The sequence below is a fragment of the Atractosteus spatula genome, chromosome 11 (genome assembly GCF_055471065.1).
Source record: "Atractosteus spatula isolate fAtrSpa1 chromosome 11, fAtrSpa1.hap1, whole genome shotgun sequence".
NCBI lineage: Eukaryota > Metazoa > Chordata > Actinopteri > Semionotiformes > Lepisosteidae > Atractosteus > Atractosteus spatula.
In genome coordinates, this window is record NC_142716.1 from 14,775,922 (window position 1) to 14,798,376 (window position 22,455).

A 22,455-nucleotide genomic window follows, 5' to 3' on the forward strand; every position below is an offset into this window, starting at 1 on the left:
CCAAGAGCACAATACATCTCATTAGAATATCAGGATTAGCCCATGCTACCATAGAAAAAGATATAGCACCTTCATAAAACCACTTTAAAAAGCCTTTCAAAAGAACAAGCTATTCGACTCCTGGGTTTATTTTTTTATGATCAGACTTCAGGTTCCTGTGCAGCTGAACAATTTGTTTATTAATGATGAGCACACTGCAATAGCTAAAGCATTGTTAAATCAACTGCAAACTGCTCGGATTGGTTCAGTGCATTGAGTCCCCACTCTTTTGAAGGAATTTTCAGTAGCTAATGGGTAATACAAGTTCATGGAACTCAGATATATATAAGGCAGAAGATAATATATAAGGCAGACTTCTGCTTCACACCTGATATCATATGGGTTTCCTTGAACACAGCAGGGTTTGTAAGGTTGTCCACATCATGCCATATTTCATACACAGAGAAGCAGAAACTTACAGAGCCTGACAGAGGAAGCTGTTTAAAGTAAATATGGACCCTAATGTGTAACTGCTTACATTAAGCATCCTGGACAACTTGTATCCTCCTTGATTAATGCATATGATATGAACATATCAAAGTGACAGAGTACAGATCCTTTTCCTGCCTGTGTTCCGGTACCTGTCTCAGCTTGTTTGAAATGCACACTGACATGGGAAAGAAGTAAATGCTTCATCACATTCATTCCAAGGGTTAAATTACACAAACTTTTATAGCCGGGGGATGAAAAATGGCTTCACTGAAAGAAAACTATTATTTCAGCACCATGTAGTAGATTGGTTTCGACTGTGATCAATGACTGAAAGCATATGACTTTGTTACAGAACAATGTGATATACTGAAGTACATTTATTACCAGTGCAGCTCATCTTAACAATTTGATTTTAATGGCTGGATTACATAACATTTCAGTCATGTCATATTTCATGTGTATCCTGAATTGTATCAAACAGACTTTTATTTTTAAGAACAATAATATCAAAAGTTGGAGTATCTAATATAATCTATCAAGATGTCTTTTCTCTCCTACTAATCTTTTTTCGTAATAAGTGAGCCTACTGTGTGGTAGATATATTTAGTATATAATTAATTATTAATATATTTTTGATTCATACAAAATCATGGTCATTATAATCTCACCGACATAAATTAAAAGGAGAAAAAGGTTATCTCATGAGAAAGGTTACCCTTAACCTTTGATTCACTGTTAAAAGAGATCAAGGTATAGCTGACCATTATGGACCCATGATACTGTAAACCTTATAAGGATAAAATTAAATTCTGACATAAAATACTTTATAAATTGAAAGCAGTTTCAAAAGGTCATAAACCTATTAAGATATTATGTGTTAAAACGTTCAGGGAACCTTTCACTTGATGAAAACGAAAATGAGGATTAAAGATGAGAACAATAGAAAAAGATTTTAAGAAACAAGATGACAGTTTAAATATAAATGCAACCTGAATTGTCTAATTTACAAAACAAGAGTCAATTTTATTGTATATCTCATTCTATATTGAGTAATTTTGAAATCTTAGTTTTAGTGTCTGTCTATAGTGCTGACAAATTGTCACCTTAAATTCAGATGGGTGTTGTAAAATTCACCATAAGCCAATTATATTACTTTAGATACTCACTTCTCCTGCTCCCATAAAAGGAAATAGATCACATCAAACTTGGTTAAAGTTATCAAACTTGGTTTCTTGGTTATCAAATGATCAATCTTGCATATCTACATACTATGAAATCCTGCATGTCTACATACTATAAAAAAAGCAAAAACTGTCAAGATATAATAATAATTCCTTGTATGGCACTTTTCTGAACACTCCACTCAAAGTTTTTTACAGGTAATGGGGACTCCCCTCCACCACCACTAGTGTGAAGACCCCACCTGGATGATGTGATAGCAACTACAGTGAGCACAGCACACACACTACACATCAACTATCAGTGGGGAGGAGAACAGAGTGATGAAGCCAGTTCATGGACAAGGATTATTAGGAGACCATGACTGGTAAAGGCCAGGGGGAAATTTGGCCAGGACGCCGGGGTAACACCCGTACTCTTTTCGAGTAACACCCCAGGATTTTTAGTGACCACAGAAAGTCAGGACCTCGGTTTTACGCCTCATCTGAAAGACAGTGCATTTTTACAGTATAGTGTCCCCATCACTATACTGGGGCATTAGGACCACACAGACCTCGGGGTGAGCACCATATACTGGGCCCTCTAATATCAGCTTCAGTGGGTTGCCAGTTGTGAGTTGCAGGGTGATATGGTTGCTGGTGATATGGATTCTTTTAAGCAATGGTTATGCTGGCATAGAATCCAAATGAGATTGGGCATTCATACCAAGAAAAGCCTTAATCAGGTACTGTAAATGTGATTTTTATACAAAACATCAAAAGACACATCACTTATAACCACAACACATATACTATATAATTACAGGAAAATAATTCACCATTTGATGATGGACTGACAATGGTATTAGACAGTTAGAAAAAAGGGTCTGCTGGTGCCCGATGGCTGCCACATGTTACCCAGGTAGGTGCTGCAATGCAAGTACTGGACAAAGTGGAAGCTTTTCTATACAGAATGTAAATCGCTTTGGGATCCATTGGGATGAAAATGTTATACAAATGCAAGCACGCATTTGACATGTACTTAGAGAAAATACAATTGTCATGTTTTTTAATGAGGAATTGCTGGAGATCATGAACTGCATAATATACACTACTGTAAATGCAAGAGGAACATGTGTCTGAATTACAGTGTCACAGTATTTTAAACATATTTAAGCAGCCAGCATTACTGTCACTGTTGAAACATTTGATCCTGATTTGCACCAGCATACACCTGTCATAATGTATCATACTCTTCTCTAACTACACCAGTCCCTTGTTCAGGTCCTAGAGGCTGTGAGATCATATTAATCCTAAGCAGCAAGCATGGTCAGCAAATCAACATCCCCTATGGCAATAGTAGTGGCTTGGATCATACAGAAAGCAATAGAGAAAGCCTTATTAAAGAGATCCTTCTTCTTTGAGCAAGGCCTGTAAAACACAAGAAGGTATATGTGACCATATGAAGGTGGATGACTCAGCCTGCAGGGAAAAAATGTGACACGTAGTGGCTTAAAACCTCTGAAGTCTATTTAATTGGCTCCATGACATTTTACTAAGTCCTTGTGAGGCTGCTATAGCCAAACTCCACTTTGTATTCAGTAACTTCGGGCATCTCATTGAAACAATAACCATGGCTGCCATGAAACCATCATCCCTAATCAACCTGTAGCAAGGAATTGAAAATGTACTCTTTACTCTAAGGTGCTAGTAAGGTTTTGTGATAATGTGGTATTATTATTATAACTGCATTATCCAATACAGGGGCAAAGGAGTGCCAGAGCATATCCTAACAACCAAAGGGCACAAGGCAGGACACACCCCATACCTGTTACAGTGCAGAAGGACCCTAAGCAGAATTCTCTGAACTCAAAAGTACCAGCAGGAGTTTATCCAAAAACGTGGGTCAGGAGGACAGGCCAGGGTAAAAAAAACAGTAAATCCACAATAACCAAGTCGAGATCCAGAAGACGAAGTCAGAGACAAAGCCAGGGGTCAGAGCCAAAAACCTAGAGATCTTGCAGAACAGGGAACAATGCAGCTCTAGCTAGGTAAAACCCAATACTGAGCAAGGCATGGTGTGTCAGGCTGGTTTAAGTAGGCAGGTGGAAGAAGGTGTGTCTGATTAGGCAGCATTGCTAAGCACAGTGCAACCCTACAGACCTATAAGATTAAGATTAAGATTCTTCTATTTTAGAACCACTTCTTTAAAAATCCATAGTTTCAATACGTTCCAGTACAAAGTACATCTGCTTTCCTAACATAAGAGCAATTTTGTTCTCATTCATAATATTTCTTGAAGAGTAAAACAGTATTTTAAAGAAAATTGCAGTGCTGTTATTCAGGTCTTAATCTGATTTAAAATCAAGTAAACATTTGAGCATTCATGTTACTATTATTCTTTTAATTATATTATTATAAGTGATATTATTATATCACTATTATTATAACTACATTTTAGAATCCTCTCCCCCAAAAAATCTAAAAACAGCATTGTCATGTACTGCTTGCTGTGGGGAGCGCTGGATCAGCGTTCTCGTAGTGCTCCCTGTCAGCAGCGACTCGGCTTCCAGCCTTGTTCAGGCGTTGTGAATGATCCAACTAGCAGACCGAATTTGAGTAATGAATCTCAGTCACGTGCCACCACCAACAGTAGGCCCCGTCACACCAGTGGAGAACGACTTTCAAGCCATTGGACCGGCTTTTCGAGTTCTACAACTGAACGTCGAGGGTCTCTCAGCAGCTAAACAAGCTGCTTGCTGTGCCATTATGACATTAAACTGCAAAGAATTGATACCAGGTTACTGGCCAGAATTTCCCACCACTCAGACACTTAAGCCAAAATAATGTCATCTGTTAAATTGACTGTCAGCTTCCTCGCACCATTTCAACACCAATTCAAATGAAATGTGTACAACTTTCCCTCTGTCCTCACCAATAAACTGCAGGCGTCCATAATTAACAAATTGATTTCCTTTAGGCAAAGAAATAACAAACACAGATTTCTCTCTGATTAGTTTGTCAGAGGTCTTTTTGCAAATAAGGGCTTCCAGATACAGGAGTGAAACCTTAAACATCTCATTGCTCTTGAAAAAAAACAAAATAGAAAAAAAAGTGACTCCTTTACAATTAGGTGAAAAAAATCCTCATAATAAGTTTTAAGTTCTCAAAGGAGGAGATAGCACATTTCACTCATTTTTTTACATGGAAAAAAATGATGATAAATGATTGTAAATAAGTCATTGTATTTACAGCATAGAGTGTTTTACATTTATAGGAGGGGACCTACTTTATCTGCACCTGAAGTGCAGCCCCACTTGAGCACCTTGCATTCCATATTGTGACATTGGCTGGAATTCAGTTTAATATCAGTTAAAACCACCAGAACGTGAAGTTGTAAAGTGCCATCTTAGCCAGAAAAAAAAAACTATTGCTACAAATGCGAAAATCAGGATTTGACCAAGTGATTAAGTCAATAAGTAAAAAAAATGTTCATAACCCTTAACTTGTAAGTGATTTCTCTGGATTATACCTGACTGGCTGGTATAATTAGAGGCATGTGAATTCTTTGCTCTCTGGCACAGCTTTGGTGAGAGGAGTAATAATCCAGACAGACTTGGTTAAACAAAATATTTATTACAATGGGAAGACACAAACTACACTACACACCACAAAACTTACAACACACAAGCTACTCTATGTACAGTGTTTACAAGTAAGGCATTTCAGAGGCCTAACATTCTAGTCACCCAAAAACACCAGAGTGCTACTAAGCATGAAACTCTTAATGCCTACATAGGCCACATAAGAGATAAGATACTGTACCTTCTAACTAAACACAATGTAACCTGCAGTTAAATCTCTCTCTCTGTAGCCCAAGATGTCACAATAAAAATGCACCCTAAGCAGGAAATACATTTCTAACTGAGGTATCTTTTACCCAGGAAACCAAAGTTCCCTGAAACACAGAATAGCATGCTCTCTCTAAAAGGTTCAAATACTTAGCTCCAGTCAGGTTTTGTTTGGATGATCATGAAGTAGGGGCTCTCACCTGACACAAGATTCAAGTTTCAACTCCTCTGGACTCTTGTCTTTCCTCTCCTTCTTGTCTCATTCTTTCTTCCTTTTCTCCCTTCCTTCTTTGCTCTTAAAGTGATCTATTACTTGTTTCTGTTCTGCTCCTTGACAATCATTAACCCACAACTTCATTTTACTGGGTGAATCTACTGCAGAGACCAATACTGTACGTATTGCTTTTATTGCATGTCATCCTCATCACTTTCAGCGGAGGGACAAAAAAAATTAAAGGCCTGAGGTTTGATTGATTATATGCTGGAACCCGTTAAAAATGCTCTGCATTCTTTGCAACTCATCAGATCAGGCGGATCATGAGGTGTGGCTGCCATTTTAGATTTGTTGAAAAGGATTCAAATTACATTATTTTCTCTGAATGCGGTTGGTCAGATGAAATAAAGTTGGTATACTTTGACTAGTATAGGTTTCCCTAAAGAATGTTTGGAACAGGTTTCTAAAAAAAAAACAAGTTTGCATTGAGGCAGTCAGTTTTCAGGCTTATCTTGATATACTGAGACATTCAGTGTACTGTATCTATGATGTACGTAATCACAGAGGAATAGTGACCAATAAAGCTGATTAGTCACATCATTTGAACTTTGACCTGTCTTACTGGTCCAATGGAAATTCAGATAATAACTCCATAATGTGAGCAGATAACGTTATGATTTGTGCAAAGCACAATCAGGAGCACTAAACTGTGTAGCAAAACTGTGAAGCATTATTTGTGACAATTGATGTTTCTTAAAGGTCAACTGGAAAACAGTTAGAACAAAGAAGGATTTATCATCTGTGACATCCATGATCACGTCTTGCATCTACAGTATGTTTCATATTTGTGTTTTCTGAATTGCTATCAAAGATGTACATCTTTCTTTTTATGTCACAGTTTCAAAAAAAGAACATATTTGTGAAATATAAGAAAAATGTTGCCGTTTGCTTCACTATGGAAAGGCATCAGTCAGCGGAGCTTTGCACCACATAGATAATGATGTTATTCCTCCTTTACCTTTATGAGCACATCAAATAATTCACAACATGAGCAAATAATACTGTAACTGGAGGAACTCGACAGCACTCTGAAGTGATGAATTACGAAAGGGTCTTATTAAAAATGAATATTTTAAAACAAAGTTTTATTTTACTTCTCTTCCAGGGGTATTAGAATGCAAAATCTCCAACATAATTAGCTCAGGGAAGTCAGTCAACCAGACTAGGATTCGACAAATAAAGCTAATCATGTGGAAATTAACATCACTTGCAAATGTTCGGCTTGTATTACTTCATACAGTTCCTACTTCTCTTTATATAAAACACATTTAAGGTTTTAAAACCTAATTTAATCAATACATATATCTGGTAACAGACGTAGGAGCATGAATAAGTTAAAAATAAATTACTATATGCACAAATTTGATAAATCTGCCAGCCTTCATTCCAGACTCATTTTGCAACCACTTTAAGCTCATAAGAACATAATTTCAGTGGCTACTAGAAGCGACAGTATCAAAACCATAAAATAATCCATAATAGATGCTAATGGTAAGGATACACACTCTCACGGGTTTGTACATTTGTGTGTACACAAGCATCTTTCGCTTTTCAGAACCTGAAAACTCACAATTATTTTGACAATAGCTCACAAAAACATGCTTTGAAAAAGCGAGATTTGCCATTAAGCTGCCTTTCAAGCTTTTTTTTTATTTAAATACATATCAGAAAAGGCTAAATAAATATAATTGATGCTTTGGGAAATAATTTTAGCCCTTTCAGCACAAGAAAGTGCAATCATTTTCATCGCAGTTTTTGTTTGCTGCAATTTCTTCGAATTAAATCACTTTAAAACCACTTAATCCTGATCCCCTGTGCAGATCCTGAGAAATAATGAGATTCCTTCATAATGATCTACTTTGCATTGCAAAATAATTTCACATGTATTGCTGTTAGACACACAAACTAAAGTCTTGAGCTTTTTTCCCACTTTTGGTGGGGAAGTGGGCTTTGGAGATTTACCCCACAGATTAAGAAGTAATATCGTTGATGAAATTCTAGAACTCAGGATCGGTTTGAAACCACCATTTGATTCTTGTTCCATGTTCTTATTTTTGGGAGAAACAGGACTTCAGCAAGAAGGAGATCACTAGTAGTCAGAAAATTAGTAAGAAAGTGGGATCAAAGACTGCTGGGGAGCCATTAGACTGACCCGTTCAACAAACCCCAGGTATATACAGCATGTACTGGTCTTATGTACAATGTAACGCAACGGGGGCTCAGGCGGGCGCCCTTGCTGCATTAGGTCGGTCCCGCACCGTTGGGGGCTCGAACCCGGGACTCCCGCGTCGCTCAGCAGGGACCCAGCCCGGTGAGCTAAAGAGAGATCTCTTCACAGCCCACGGGCTGTGGTCCTGCTATTACTGGGAAGGGCGGTGACGTCACCTGCTCTGGTAAGCCGGCTCTTACACAGTACCTGTCGGCCGTAAGCGTTACACTCTCCCCCGCTTAACTCGCCGTCCCCGGCGAAGGGCTATCCCATCCCACTCTGACATCAATGCAGCAGCCATATCACCCTGCAACTCACAACTGGCAACCCACTGAAGCTAAGCAGGTGTGAGACTGGTCAGTACCTGGATGGGAGACCTCCTGGGAAAAACTAAGGTTGCTGCTGGAAGAGGTGTTAGTGGGGCCAGCAGGGGGTGCTCACCCTGTGGCTTATGTGGGTCCTAATGCCCCAGTGTAGTGACGGGGACACTATACTGTAAACAGGCACCGTCCTTCAGCTGAGATGTAAAACCGAGGTCCTGACTCTCTGTGGTCATTAAAAATCCCAGTTTTCTCGAAAAGAGTAGGGGTGTACCCCGGCATCCTGGCCAAATTTCCCCATCGGCCTTTATCAATCATGGCCTCCTAACAATCCCCCTCTATAAATTGGCTTCATTACTCTGCTCTCCTCCCCACTGATTGCTGATGTGTAGTGAGTGCTCTGGTGCATTATGGCTGCCGTCGCATCATCCAGGTGGATGCTGCACATTGGTGGAAGGGAGTCCCCATTACCTGTAAAGCGCTTTGAGTGGAGTGTCCAGAAAAGCGCTATATAAGTGTAAGCAATTATTATTATTATGTATTATTTATCACCTCTCATTAATGTCAATGAAATCAATATTTCTGCTAAGACAAAGTAATCCAGCAGTCTCATTCATTATTGCGTTTCAAGCATAGTAAAATATATATTGAAGAAGTACAAGAGCTTTTGGTCAATTCAAACAGTTACATTGATTTTTGTTACACAAGGTAGTAAAGAGATTAACAACATTCATCAAAAATACAAATACTGAAACATGCAAAAAATATAAATACTGAAACATGCAAAACATTTCCTGTGAGTAATTAGATGATGGTTGTTTCTGTGAGGTGACATGCCCCATCAACAAACAATAGTTAAAAATCACAGTACTGTAGCAAGATGCAGAATATACTGTGTGTTCCTCATACTATCTGCACATATTGTATGTGACATCCACCTCAAACAAAATGTCGCATTTTGCTGATTTAAGCCAATTCCTTTCTCAAGGTGTCCAGCAATGTCACAGCTTTTGCATTTGTTGGCTTGGAACTTGCTCCCTGCCAACGAGAATTAAACATTTACAGCTAGGAGAAAAAAACAGAAAGAGTCAGTTCTACTGAATGACAGTGGGGGAACTTTTAGCAGCAAAACGTCTTCAGGTCACCAAGCAATTCATCTTGCAACACTGCAAATGTTGTCGAGCCCTCACAGGATAATGCTGTGTTGAATCTCTCCAGCTGTGTCGAATCAGACTGGAAGGAAGATACTAGATTGTGTGCCACATGTGTTCATTTAAAATAATCTTCCAACTAACTTTGCTCACACACGACTGAGCACTTTTCCATTGTAAATGAATGACACTTAAGCAAATTAGATTAGTACATGGCATGTTTTGAGGTATTGTTCAACAGCTGGTGAAAGAAACACAAAATAAATGCTTTCAAACGAGTAATTTTTTAGTGTTCTGAATTAGAAGTAAAACAAAGTGGAACAACCATAAATAAGTCTTTTGTTTCCATTTTTTTATTTATTATTATTAAATAATTTTATTATTTTCTGGAAATGAGATTCACAGCCATACTGGAGTAAGGGATCACTCTGGTGTTTTTAGTCCCGTTCTCAGCTTGCCTTTTACAAAACACCGTGGAAAGATCGAACAGTAAGATCTCGCAGAGCTCAAAAGACACCTCTGTGAGAGACAAAGGGTACACCTGAAACCTGCTAGCTTTCAAAATTGAAACAAAGTGTTGATCAGGACCCTATGCAGACGGCAGAATCTGGAAGGGAGTGAAACAGACACGGGGGAGAGAAGACTGGGAACTGGGCTGGTAGGCGAACGGGGGGGCGTATCGACGGTGCGCTGGTGCTCGGGGGGGGGGGCAAAAGTCCAAAGGGAGTCCGAAGGGAAATCCAGGGTGAAAGCAAATGTCCAGAACCGGGTGATCCATCCAAAACAAAACAAGACAAAGTTAATAACCATAACGGAATTCGGTGCAGGGACGGGGAATAAAACAGAATAACGAGGCCAGGCGCTCTGAACCCCAGACTCAGCTGGGTCAGGACGCCGATAGGAGGCCTGTGCCCTCAAGCCGCAGGCATAGGGCGACTTGGTGGTAGGCGGCCCTCTGGGCGGAGCGCCCTTAAGAGGAGGGATTACAGTCATGACAAAATCATGTCCATCTTGACATGAAGAAAAGAAACAGATGTCACTACTGTGATTTTGGACCACATAGTGGAATGTTAGTGATTTAATATAATAATTGCTTACACTTATATAGCGCTTTTCTGGACATTTCACTCAAAGCACTTTACAGGTAATGGGGACTCCCCTCCACCACCACCAATGTGCAGCATCCACCTGGATGATGCGATGGCAGCCATAGTGCGCCAGAATGCTCACCACACATCAGCTGTTAGTGGGGTGGAGAGCCAATTCATAGACAGGGATTATGAGAAGGCCATGATTCATAAGGGCCAATGGGAAATTTTGGCCAGGACGCCGGGGTTACACCCCTACTCTTTACAAGAAGAGCCCTGGGATTTTCAATGACCAGAGAGTCAGGACCTCGGTTTTACGTCTCATCCGAAGGACAGCGCCTGTTTACAGTATAGTGTCCCCGTCATTATACTGGGGCATTAGGACCTACATAGACCGCAGGGTGAGCACCCCCTGCTGGCCCCACTAACACCGCTTCCAGCAGCAACCTTAGTTTTTCCCAGGAGGTCTCCCATCCAGGTACTGACCAGGCTCACACCTGCTTAACTCCACTGGGCTGCCAGTTGTGAGTTGTGAGTTGCAGGGTGATATGGCTGCTATTCTTTTCCATGTTTAAGGAAGAAATGAAGGATGATTAGACATTGGTTTGAGATGTTAGTGCATTGTGCTGTATATGGAGAATAGTGCTTTAAGAGTCAAAGCCTTTCAGAACTGTTTTGCATCAAACAGGTGTTCATGTCTGATGAGCTATTTGACTTGTGTCCATCATTGACAGCACAGCACAGAGTTCCAAGCAGCAATAGGGGCAGAAGTGGAATCAGATTAAACTAATCCAGTTCCAGGGACCTGGAAGTCATGAGCGAATATTTCATATGTTCTGAGAAATTTGTAGCTGGAGTTTCCTAACCTTTTCTTTCGTCATTTAAAAAAAAAAACCCATAACTTCCAGAAGTGGTAAACTACAGAGGGTTGACACAATTCTGCCAGTGAAGAGAGAAGTAAATCATTGTTATTTTTATCCACAGTTACATATTATCAGGTGCTCAGGAGGAGTGCAACCACGTTTTCCACGAAACCAGCTTGATCACCAGAGTGGGATGGTTTAGGGAAAAAGGCTTTCCACTTTCCTTGTTAATTTTTACTCTTCCACTAGACAGAGCAGATGCTTTCAATAAGAATATTTTAGTAACAGATTTTTTGGCACAACAGAATGACATACAAGAATTTTCAAAAATGTCAAGACCAGAACTCTGAAATGCCACATTTTCTCTTCTTTTGTGTTCACTAAGTTAGGAGAAGACCGACTTCTTCTAGGGATGACCAAGAAAAGAAAATGTGTGACAACATTTAATTTAATCAGAAAATAATTTACTATCACATTAAGGTCATATTTAGACATTCTGATTATGGTTTATTGGTACTGAAAAACATTTTAGCCTAAATATTTAGGTTAGAAGAGAGAAAAAACGGAAATGCAATATTGCTGTTAGTGACACATTCTTTTCCATGTTTAAGGAAGAAATGAAGGATGATTAGAAATTGGTTTGAGATGTTAGTGCATTGTGCTGTATATGGAGAATAGTGCTAGCTTACAACTTTTTGTGAGGTGTTAAAAATTTAACTTAGAGAAATGTAATAATATTATCCTTTATTAGAATTTTTTTGTTAGATTTGAAAGTTAATGGTCATTAATTTTCCACATTGGAACTATTAGAAAAACCCTTAAAATTCATTATCCACAGATATTAACATGCCAGATCCTTACATACAGTATATGGACAAGTGGGCAGAACCATACTGAAGGGTGGTCCCAGTCTTTTCTGGAAACTGGCTTAAACTTATAAATGGAAAAAGGCAGGCTGTTTTGCTTGCAATACCAAGTGAAATTTTGCTTACTGCAATGTGTATTATTAGAAAAACAGGCATCAGGCATGAGCCCTGTGTTCCTTGATGACAAAATATACAATTACACAATGCCAGGAACTAGATACTTAGAAGACTATTACAGCCTTATTTACTATTTAGAAGCTTTTAGAGTTTAATTTTATTCTTCATAAAGTTGTTTTTAATTAATTTATTAACCAAACTGTCTAAATATAACCTTAATGTGATAGTAAATTATTTTCTGTCATATAACATGTTGTCAAAGTGTTTCTTCATCAACACTCAACACTCAATGGGTTTTACTCCAGAAAATAATATCCAGTATATTGTTTTTGGGCTGTATGTATGTGTATGTGTGAAGCACAATTATTAGAAAAGGAGTGGGACGAAAGCATTCACAAAATGGAAGGAGCGAAGGCCTGAAAAAAATCTACTGTTTTATTATTGCTCTTCGGGTCTCCCAGACCAAGAGCAGCACCGCAGGGTCAAAGTAATTGTTTAAAAATAGACTCAGGAATAAAACAATAGTTTAAAGCCTAAAACATTGGTTTGCTCAACGTTTCCTTAATATCTCGCTTGTCTGGTTGTGTGTTTGGGTGTCTTTTAAAAGGCTTTAAGAGCAACACTACCTTTAAAGAATTTCATAAATCATTCTTGTTTCATGGAAGAAAAGAAAAGCGTTCCCTTACTACTACTGTTTTGACTATTTTTAATGGAAAAAAATAAGAATGACTACATTCTGTCTTCTACAACACAATTTTAATTATTTCCTTTAGAATTTATGTAAGTAAAAGCCACTTCAATAACAACTTTACAATAAGAAAAAGTTAATTTGGTGGTTCGATAACACGGGCAGGGATTTAATTGTAATAACTTGTATATTAATTATGTCAATTTAGGAATTACATAAATAAATAAAACGTTTCTCTATGTAAACTTGTTTTAATCGTAATACATATAGCACCTTCTTAGTTGAAATGATCAGGCGATACACAGTGCGTGTTTAATAATTTTGCTTTGATAATACTTCGGCTTCTTGTTAAAACTCTTTTTGTATGGTCGTTCCAACTTGTGATTGTCCGCTTCTATACTTATAAATATATAACACTGTAAATTCAATCTAAAACGTTTTTAAACATGCCTTTGATTTTTTTTTTGCAATACCTAGAATAAAATTATATTTGTTCGTATGCTGTAGGTGTGCATTACATTGTATTGACAATATATCATTATTTTACGCTATAATATGTTGATTTTCTCAAATATTTTAGGATTGCTAAAAGTTAAAGCGCTACAGTATTGTACCATTAAATATTTTGCATATTTTGTATACAGCGCCTTTACAAGTTTTCTTATTTTTATATTTTAAATAGATAACGTGCGTTTTGTGCACAGATTTGTACAAAAATGGCGCGAGCTTAACCAAGGTATTAAGGAACCTAAATGGACAAGGTTAAAAAAAAATACCACATAGTATCTGTTTCGCGCTATACTCCACTTTTCCCACGCATATTTCCCACGTTGGCACCAGTCTTCAGTGTAACTAGAAATTTCGCGTCATACTTTATGTTGAAGTTTTCCTGAGAGATTTAGCCGTTCTAAATCTCCGTTCCGTGCTGTCGACCGTAGAGATACGAAACGATACAAAAGACCTATATGCACCTGGGGGAAGACCTCGTGAAAATTGTACCCCTCAAAATCCAGTCATGTCCACAGTTTCGAAGCCGGACAATCAAGAGGACAGATCTGCAGAATGCAAAGCCATGCGGACTCCGAAATGTGCTCGTTGCAGAAATCACGGCTTCATCGTGCAGCTAAAAGGACACACGGGCAAGTGTCCGTTTTATCACTGCTCTTGTTGGAAATGCTCGCTTATTACAGAAAGGACGAAGATTATGGCATCGCAGAGACGTTTGAAAAAGTTACAAAACGAAGAAGCCTTAGGGAATGCTAACCTAACTTCCGAAAAGGAACCTCTTACCACTACAAAATTCTCCGATTGCTGGACAGGGGTGTTCAAAAGCGGTCAAGAAGGCGCTGGGTCGCGACCCGAGAGTTACCTACAAGGGGAACCCCCTGTCCCCAAGGTGCAGCAGCTGCCTGCCAGGACAGAAAGTGTAATTAAAAAATCGGCTAGGAGACAGGGTTGCGAGAGTTATTGCACCGAGCCAGCGGTGCCTTTCGAGACTAAAAGGGATCATTTGAATGTTCCCAGAATGGCGGCATCCAGTTCTCTTGGAGGCCCTTCGCAGAATTCAGACTTGGAAGCGGCGGGAGACCGTCCCCCCTTCGCTCAGTGGGGTGCTGTGGGCAGAGACGTGAAAGACAACGCCTTCGTTATAGGCAGAAGTAAGTCCTAATGCATTATCGATCGCATTTAGAGACTGTATCCCTTTATTGCTTATATACATCATAGCAGCAAAATCCTAAAAACAAAACTAATTTCCTGCTAAGGGGAAATTAGTTTCCCAAAGGCAAATTAATTGCCTTTGAGTTATCAATTTTGAAACACGGGTTGAAAATGTGTGAATTCATTTATTATTTCTACTTTGAATCGCTTTATCAAAAATGCAGAACACTGTCTATAAAATGAGTTAAAACAATCGTGCGCCGTGCTTTCTTGTATAATTGTGCAATTTAAAAAAGTATTAAGTAGTAAGTTGTGTTATTATTGGCAGATTTGAATACCGTTGTATTGCGCTTCATGGAAACACCTGGTACATGTAGATAGCTCGGACGTCTAATAATCATGATAGAACTCTGCAGAAGCCTGTTTATGCCACGAATTCTGCCCCAGTGAGCACAATCCACTCTATAGGTAAAGTAGGCAGCCATCGCATCCTGAAGAAAATTTATTCGGTTACAGATTGTAAATGATATCGTTAAACGCATCGCCTCGAAGTGTGGCTAGCTGGGGAAATGCGCGAAACACTTCGTATTAAAAACATTTTCTGAGTAATCACCATCCATTGACAACAACTTCACAAAACTTAAAACAGACAACTGACATTACATTCGCTGTCTGATCAGGTGTTGTTTCTGTCTTCAACGCTTTTGACAGAAAATGCAGGCTGTGCTTTGACAGATGTGCTTCTCATTGATATCTTGACTGCTGTTTTTCAGACCCATCTCATGTGCCGAAGGATTTTGCCCTGGCAGAGGTCACCCAGGGCGAAATGGGTACAGGGCAGTTTATGAATGTCCCCATCCCTGTAAAACTGTACACCCAGTATCCCAACGGCTACTCCTGCCAGGCCTTCTTACTCAGCATGCCACCAGCCCCGGGACCGATGGAGAGCCACTCTCTCCATTCTGTTCAACTTGGCTTCTCCCATTTCCAGCCTAACAGCTCGGTACACTTACCAGAGTCCCCACAGGTAAGGAGACTGCATTTCTCTGAGCAGAACAGTGATGTTGCAACAACCGTCATGAGAAAACGACATATCATTTTCTCCAGTTCCAGAATCCCTGACAGTAGGCAATGACTTAAATTAATACTGTAGAAGCCCTTGTATGTGTTTAGCTGTTTGACGTTAATATTTTGTAGAGTTACTGTACACAATTTAATGTGTTTTCAGTATGGATACATGCAGCGCCAGTTACTGTATCTGGTCATACCAGTGCAGTCAGGGCCGTCTCAAAGGGGGGGCGAAGGGGGCGGCTGCCCAGTACCCCATGCGTTGGGGGGCCCCCCACCAGCCCCAATCCCGCTTCACGCACGCATAAAAGTATAAATACATGTTAAAATATTTTAATTGTCATGATCGGCATCCCTCCTCTAGAGGGCGCACCAACCCTTTTTGTTGTTTAGTGTCATTATCACGTTCGCCTGCCCCTTGTACCGTTTATTATTTAAACCCGGTGCTCCGGAAAGCTCGGGGCTCTGGATTAGAAGACGGACGCCCGGAGGCCCACCTAGCATCAAGTCGCCCTATGTCCGCAGCTTGAAGGCACAGGCTTCCGAACGGCGTCCTGACCAAGCTGAGTCGGGGGCTTGGAGCGCCTGGCCTCGACACTCTGTTTTTTAACTTCCTTGTCCTTGATCCTGTTCATGTTTCTATTCATGTCTTGTCTTGGATGGATCACCTGGTTTTGGATTTTGGACTTGTTTGCCTGCGCTCCCCCCTTGCAATTGGATCGCTGTCGGCACCGCCCCCCCCCCCATTCGCCATCCCTTCCATTCCTTACCGTGTTTTCCCCGTAGCCCTTCTCCAGTCACTTCCAGATTATACCGTCTGCACAGGGTCCTAAACTACACACTTCACGGGAGTCAGGACCAACTCCCGTTACTTTAATAAAGCGTCACACAAAACTCTTATTTTAACACAAGATGAAATCTAAAGCTAGCGTGAGAGCAGTTGCTGTATCCAGAACTGGAGGCGTGTCCCGTGATAACTACATGATAGGCCATCAGCTGCCAGCTAAAAGTGATTGCAGCAGAACTAAACAAGCTTGGAAAGAAAGTTAGCTGGTGGAAAAATGGTGAGCACAAGCAGAGATAGGGACAAATTTGGAAAATACTTCAGTGGGTGTGAGAAAAGAAAAAGGAAGCAGAAGATGGAGGATGCAAATGTGGCGCTTAAAGGGTCTTTCGAAAGGTTCGTTGTAAAAACCAGGAGCGAAGAAGAAACAGACACGGGTGGTGATCTCGATGACGATAAGGGTGCTGACATTGAGAAACCTGAAGATACATAGAAATGGCCATATAAATGGCTGACCCTGCGCTCTGACACCAAGCTTCTTTCTCTGTGTGTCTGTGTCTTAAGGAGAGCAAGTTGGGGTATGCGAAGAGACAAATTCCTAATACAAGAAATTGTATATGGCCAATAAAGTGATCTTATCTTATACCGCTAGCATTAGCAACAACGGCGATTAGGAGTTCTGTTCGGTTCTGTATGTCTGTTTGCGCAGGCCAGTTAGGTAGCTGTTTCATCACCTGAACGCTGCTCCCTGCCGCCACCACTACACACAAGAACCCCCCCCACGCTGGGCCCCGCGACACCCATCCCGCCCTGGGTCCCGCCTACCCCTTGAGACGGCCCTGAGTACAGCACCAGCAACACATGCAGCCTCTTGGTCCTCAATTCTCCTTTGTCTTCTAGTGTTATGACGCTTAATTAAGCTTCTAGGGTCTTTAATTGAACCATTCTCTTAATTAGATCTTTTTCTCAGTGCTCGCTCCTTGCCAGTCCTTTAAGAATAATTTGCTGTATCACCAGATGTATCACATAGTAAACATTGTCTGTCCTCGACATGATTCATGAACTGTAGCTCCCCTATAGTTTTCTTAACAACAGCTAATGACTAATTAATGGAATGTCACTGTGTCAGACATTCTGATAATATTCTTGGTTCTGCAGGGGCGCTTCTGCTCAATTTCCACCTAGTCGTTGAAACAATAAATCTGAACAAGAGGAGTCCAGAAGCCCTGCATCGTAGTACCCGCAGGGTTAATGGTCATTTCTAACCTCACAATGCTATTGAAGAACTCTTTCAAAAAAAGTTTAAATGCGCAGCTACCTTAATTGTATTCATTAAGCCTAGTAAATTAAATCAAGAGTTCAGTTGGAACAAAACACCATAAGAGATGGATCTTGTAGGTTTAGGGCTGATATGTTTAGTTTGTGACCACCACCAGAGCTGACATGTTAAAATAGGACTACTCTTCTAAGAAAAAGCTGCCAAAAGTTTGCCCACAGAAACCCACATCATTCCTCTGGCTGACGAATGTATCCCACCCTTCATTTTTGAATTAGATAAGAAGTAAGAACTTGAACAGTGACAATATAAATTATATTAATAAAACTGCCCTAAAAGTGAGTGACAGAAAATGGGTTAAATTTGAAAAAAATAAAACACTTTGTAACTAAAATGGAATATTATGTTGGGCTCCTAGTCTGAGGTAAGAATTAATTACAAAAGAACATTTCACATTTAATTCTTTGCTTAGGTGACTGCGTGTGCGAGTTTGACTGTATTAATATCAGTGTAAGATCAAATTGTCATAAACAGTTCTCTTCTTACAAACAGTTCCATGGGGTCTTTATTAGCCAAGATAGTTTTCATGCCTAACCCAAAAAACAGAATTCCTACAGCACAGTGTCCCCAGTCTCCAAACTGAGACATTGGGGAAGTGCGCCACCTACTGGTCCACCCACTCCACTTGCTGCAGTAACCCAATTTGCCCTGGAGGCCTCCCAGCCTGGGACTGAGACTGTGTACTGGGTACACACCAGGCCCAGTCTTGCTTAGCCTCTGCAATCTGACTAGATCAGGCTACAAGGTGGTAATGCAGTAAAATCTTAACGCGTAACATTTTTATATGCATTAGGTTAGTACATACTGCATATCCGTAAAGGCATGTGGACGGACGTCTTTAGAGCAACTCTGGAGAGCCTGTTTTTGGGAGAATATCATACATTGTTCTTCTAGAGGTCCCACCTAATGAGGTTTAATTCTTGTTGCTGCGGCAGGATAACAGGTTTCCTTTCCTGCCACCTCAGTCTGCTGTACCCACGAGCTTCCAGGATGGACTGCAGTTCAGACACCCCTCTCCCCCTGGCACGCACTGTCCCAGGGAGAAGAAACAGGCTGCAGGCATGTCAGCCAGACAGCAGTCTCCACTTCCACTCCTGGACAGCCCCGATCCCGCAGCTTTCACAGGTAACCATTAAATCGATTAACCAACCCTTGGAACAACTGAACTGTGATGCAGTAGGTAGGTGGGTTGTCTGACAGTGATTATTTTAACATCCCATGACTTTTCACAGGACAGCAAATGATTTTAAAATAATTAGCGCTAATATTGCGCTTTCATGAGAAATATATGACTTCCCTCTTTTGTCTTTCAGTGGGAAATCCAGTCATGTTTTATAGACTATACTGCACCTGTTTAACAGTTGTTTCAGTGCTGAAAACTACGTGCTGTTGCTGCTCATCCACACCTTTTAAGCACAATCTCTTCTGATTCTGTGCCACAGCTGAGGCCTTTCTACAGCACACCAGTGCGCTTTGGCACAGTCTGGGAAGGTAGAAGTAATTTGAAACAAACATCTGGATATTCTTTAGCCCTCAAGCACCAGAGTTTCCGTAATTGAACAAATGCTTGATGAATCAATAACTTGAAAGTCTTGACTTAGAGTTAGAGCAAAACTAACTGGTTTAGTTAGAACTGGAAGAAAGACCCCCAGTGATATTCTGCAAGAAGGAACTTGTGGTGAAATAGCATAAAATCAACAGCAGAGGGCACCCAAGATTACAGATTACTAAAGTATCTGTTACTGCTGAATTATTTTCATTCATTCCTAATTATAGTGATTCAATTATATATATGAATATTATATATATATTAAAGGATATTTATAGTACTCTAATTTTAAAGTTGTATACATTTAATGTTATGAATTATTACAGATTTACAAAGGATCATGTGTATAAAACTTATCCTCCACTGTTTTTCACTATGTATTGCAGTCCCAAATGGAAGCCCAATTTCTGCAGACATTGAGGATTCTTCTGAAGAAAATGAGATTGTTGTCTAAAGACAGGCAGAGATAAGAAGGGTGCTCGCATCTATGTTTTCCTGTTTTGGAATTCTAATTAAATCTGTTTGAAAAAGCTATTTCTAATGAAGCTTTTTAAAGCAGAGGACATCCGATAAAAAATTAAAACAATTCAAGAGGCACATGCAGAGTTGCAATGAGAAAAATCTGAGTTTTTTATCAAATGCAGTTGGGGTGTAGATGCTCTTAAAGCTTGTTTAAAAATGGTTTTCATAAGACTTCAGTCACACTGGGAGGATCAGTGTGCATGCCTTACAACTTGAAAAGAATTACTCAGAATGACCAAAGAAAATCTAGTGCTCTATGTATTTATTTTTTCTGTTGTCTAAAGGCAATGTTTTTCTGATTTGAAGTAAGATTGGTTCAGTTCGCAAAATATGTGTTTAGGTTTGAAAAGTATACTAAGCAGCTAAAAATAATTTATTAATACATATTTTAAATTGCTTTTAAATATTTATTTAAATAACAGTAGCTGAGAATTTATTATGAATTAATCCCTCATCCAATGCAGTGTTGTCTGTTTTGATTGAAGTAAACTATCAGATATATTTTTCTAAAGCATTATGGTTTCCTAAACTGCCAACACTTCTCAAATAGTTATAGACTATATTGTTACATCTAAGCAAGTTCACAGAATTGTTGGAAAAGTAATTTAATTCTTCCCCAGTTATAGTTTCCAATTCACAAATGAGTATTAAAGCTAGGATTATAGAGTCTCAGATTTTTTTTTGAATATATTCTGTTTATATACTGCATGTATTATCTTATGCATCAGTAAACTCATGACATACTTATTCTTGTTTTGCTAAGGTTTTAATCCATCCATTGTGAAAATACAGCATTGAGAAATAACATTTGTTTTACACTAAGTATTTTCAGGGTTTACAGTGGGATGAACAGTATTAGCTGTTGTAAAATTAATAACTAATGTATTTAGTCATAATTCGCTATTTTTTGTGCTCCAATTCATTCATTAAAATTTGTAAAACAGATACTGTCAGATACAGAAATCTTGGATTTTTTTTTTATTTTCCATTGCTCAAGGGAAAATGAGCAAAACACTTAAAATGGTAAGATTTTGTCCATGTGGAAATACAAACTGTAGAAAAAATGTTTGTTAAATGGGGTTAACAAGTTATCATTTCTTTATTTGTAAAACAGATGCAAAAAATGTAATTACTGGAACAACATTCATGTTATTAGTTTATTTTGGTTTAATATAGTTTCTGCGAAGAATTAAGGATTTCCATTCAAGAACAGTCTTCTTTCAAGACAGAAATTTATAGAAAATTAAGAATATTTGCAAAGTGGATACATCATGCCATCCAGATTTTTAAATGTATTGAAGATTGACATATATTTTGCAAATTGTTAGTCAAAACATGTATATTTTAGCAGAATTCATATAACATTTAAACTGTTCAAAAAAGGTTCTCTTCTTTGAAGTTATACTGTGGTTTTTAGCTTAAGAACCTGTCTTTTCACAGGAATTTGCTGCACTGCTTAACTAGTTCATACACATTTACAGATTACATTCATTATAAACCTTGGTTATCGATGAATAATTTGCTTATAGATGCTTTTAAGAGAATCTTTAAATTGTTTTAGACATAAACGAAGCTCTTGAACTGCTGTAATAGCCCAGGTCTTTGTTACTTTTTGTTTCTGGAATTAGTTCATTTAAACATGTTATTTGTCTTACCCGTTCAATGTTCTTCTTGTTATCAAAACCAGGTTAAAAGACTTTTTTATATATTGTGTTCTGGTTAACGTTGCATTTCTGCAAATAAATATTGGAGACAATAAAACTGCAGTTCTGTCTTTTCTGGAATATTATGTTGTGTTGTCTGAGAACAACAGTAGTCTGGAATCTGGTTTGGCTGAAGCTTACACATGGAACACAAGGTGGCAGTATTGGTAATAAGGCAAATAAAATGTCTCTCCTAATCTGGTAGTAGTATCTATCTGTATATGTATAGCATTACTCCTCTGGCAGTGAGAACAAAGGCAACCTATTGGCTTAGACCAGGAAACATCCCTCCTGGAGAATCCTGCTGTGCGGAAGAGAATTGACAGTCTCATCACATTTCCCCAGCTCTGATTGGCCCAGTGGTCCGAACCATGACAGCCTGTCGTGTTTGGTCAGGGCTTGCAGATAAGTCTACTTATAACACCACATCATAAACAGCTGTGTTTCTGTAAACAAAGAGATTGAACCTATCAGGTAAATATTACAGTATTCCCAAAAGTACCATATCCTGGTTGTATCTCAAATCAAATCAAAGTTTATTTATCAAATGCACAACAATGCAGCGTGCAGCAGTAGTTGCTGGCAATGAAATGTCTTAATAAAGAAATAGACAAGGACGAATGGGAGCTCGCAGGACGGCAGCCTTCCCTGTCGGCGCCATCTGCATTATCCATGACCCACAGTGGAATTTAGCTAGAACATTATGATTAACAGCCCTACTTGTTTGAACATTATGATGGGATTATAAAGGCCAAGCAGTCAGGGCCTCAAGCAGTTTC

At 39.2% G+C, this 22,455-nt stretch overlaps 1 protein-coding gene across 1 annotated transcript; it reads left to right on the plus strand.

Annotated features, from left to right (window-relative positions):
• Positions 1-14,070: 14,070 nt before the first annotated feature.
• Positions 14,071-19,905, plus strand: LOC148823584 (doublesex- and mab-3-related transcription factor 3a-like). The gene is made up of 4 exons (XM_088926636.1): positions 14,071-14,713; positions 15,488-15,741; positions 18,838-19,027; positions 19,838-19,905. The coding sequence occupies exons 1-4, from the start codon at positions 14,071-14,073 to the stop codon at positions 19,903-19,905; spliced, it is 1,155 nt and encodes a 384-aa protein (XP_088782762.1).
• The last annotated feature ends 2,550 nt before the right edge of the window (positions 19,906-22,455 follow it).

Coding starts and splice junctions, on each gene's coding strand:
- LOC148823584 (XM_088926636.1), top strand. CDS start 14,071: ATGTCCACAGTTTCGAAGCCGGACAATCAAGAGGACAGATCTGCAGAA. Junction 15,742..18,837: donor ACTTACCAGAGTCCCCACAG/GTAAGGAGACTG, acceptor TTGCTGCGGCAG/GATAACAGGTTTCCTTTCCT. Junction 19,028..19,837: donor CGATCCCGCAGCTTTCACAG/GTAACCATTAAA, acceptor TATGTATTGCAG/TCCCAAATGGAAGCCCAATT.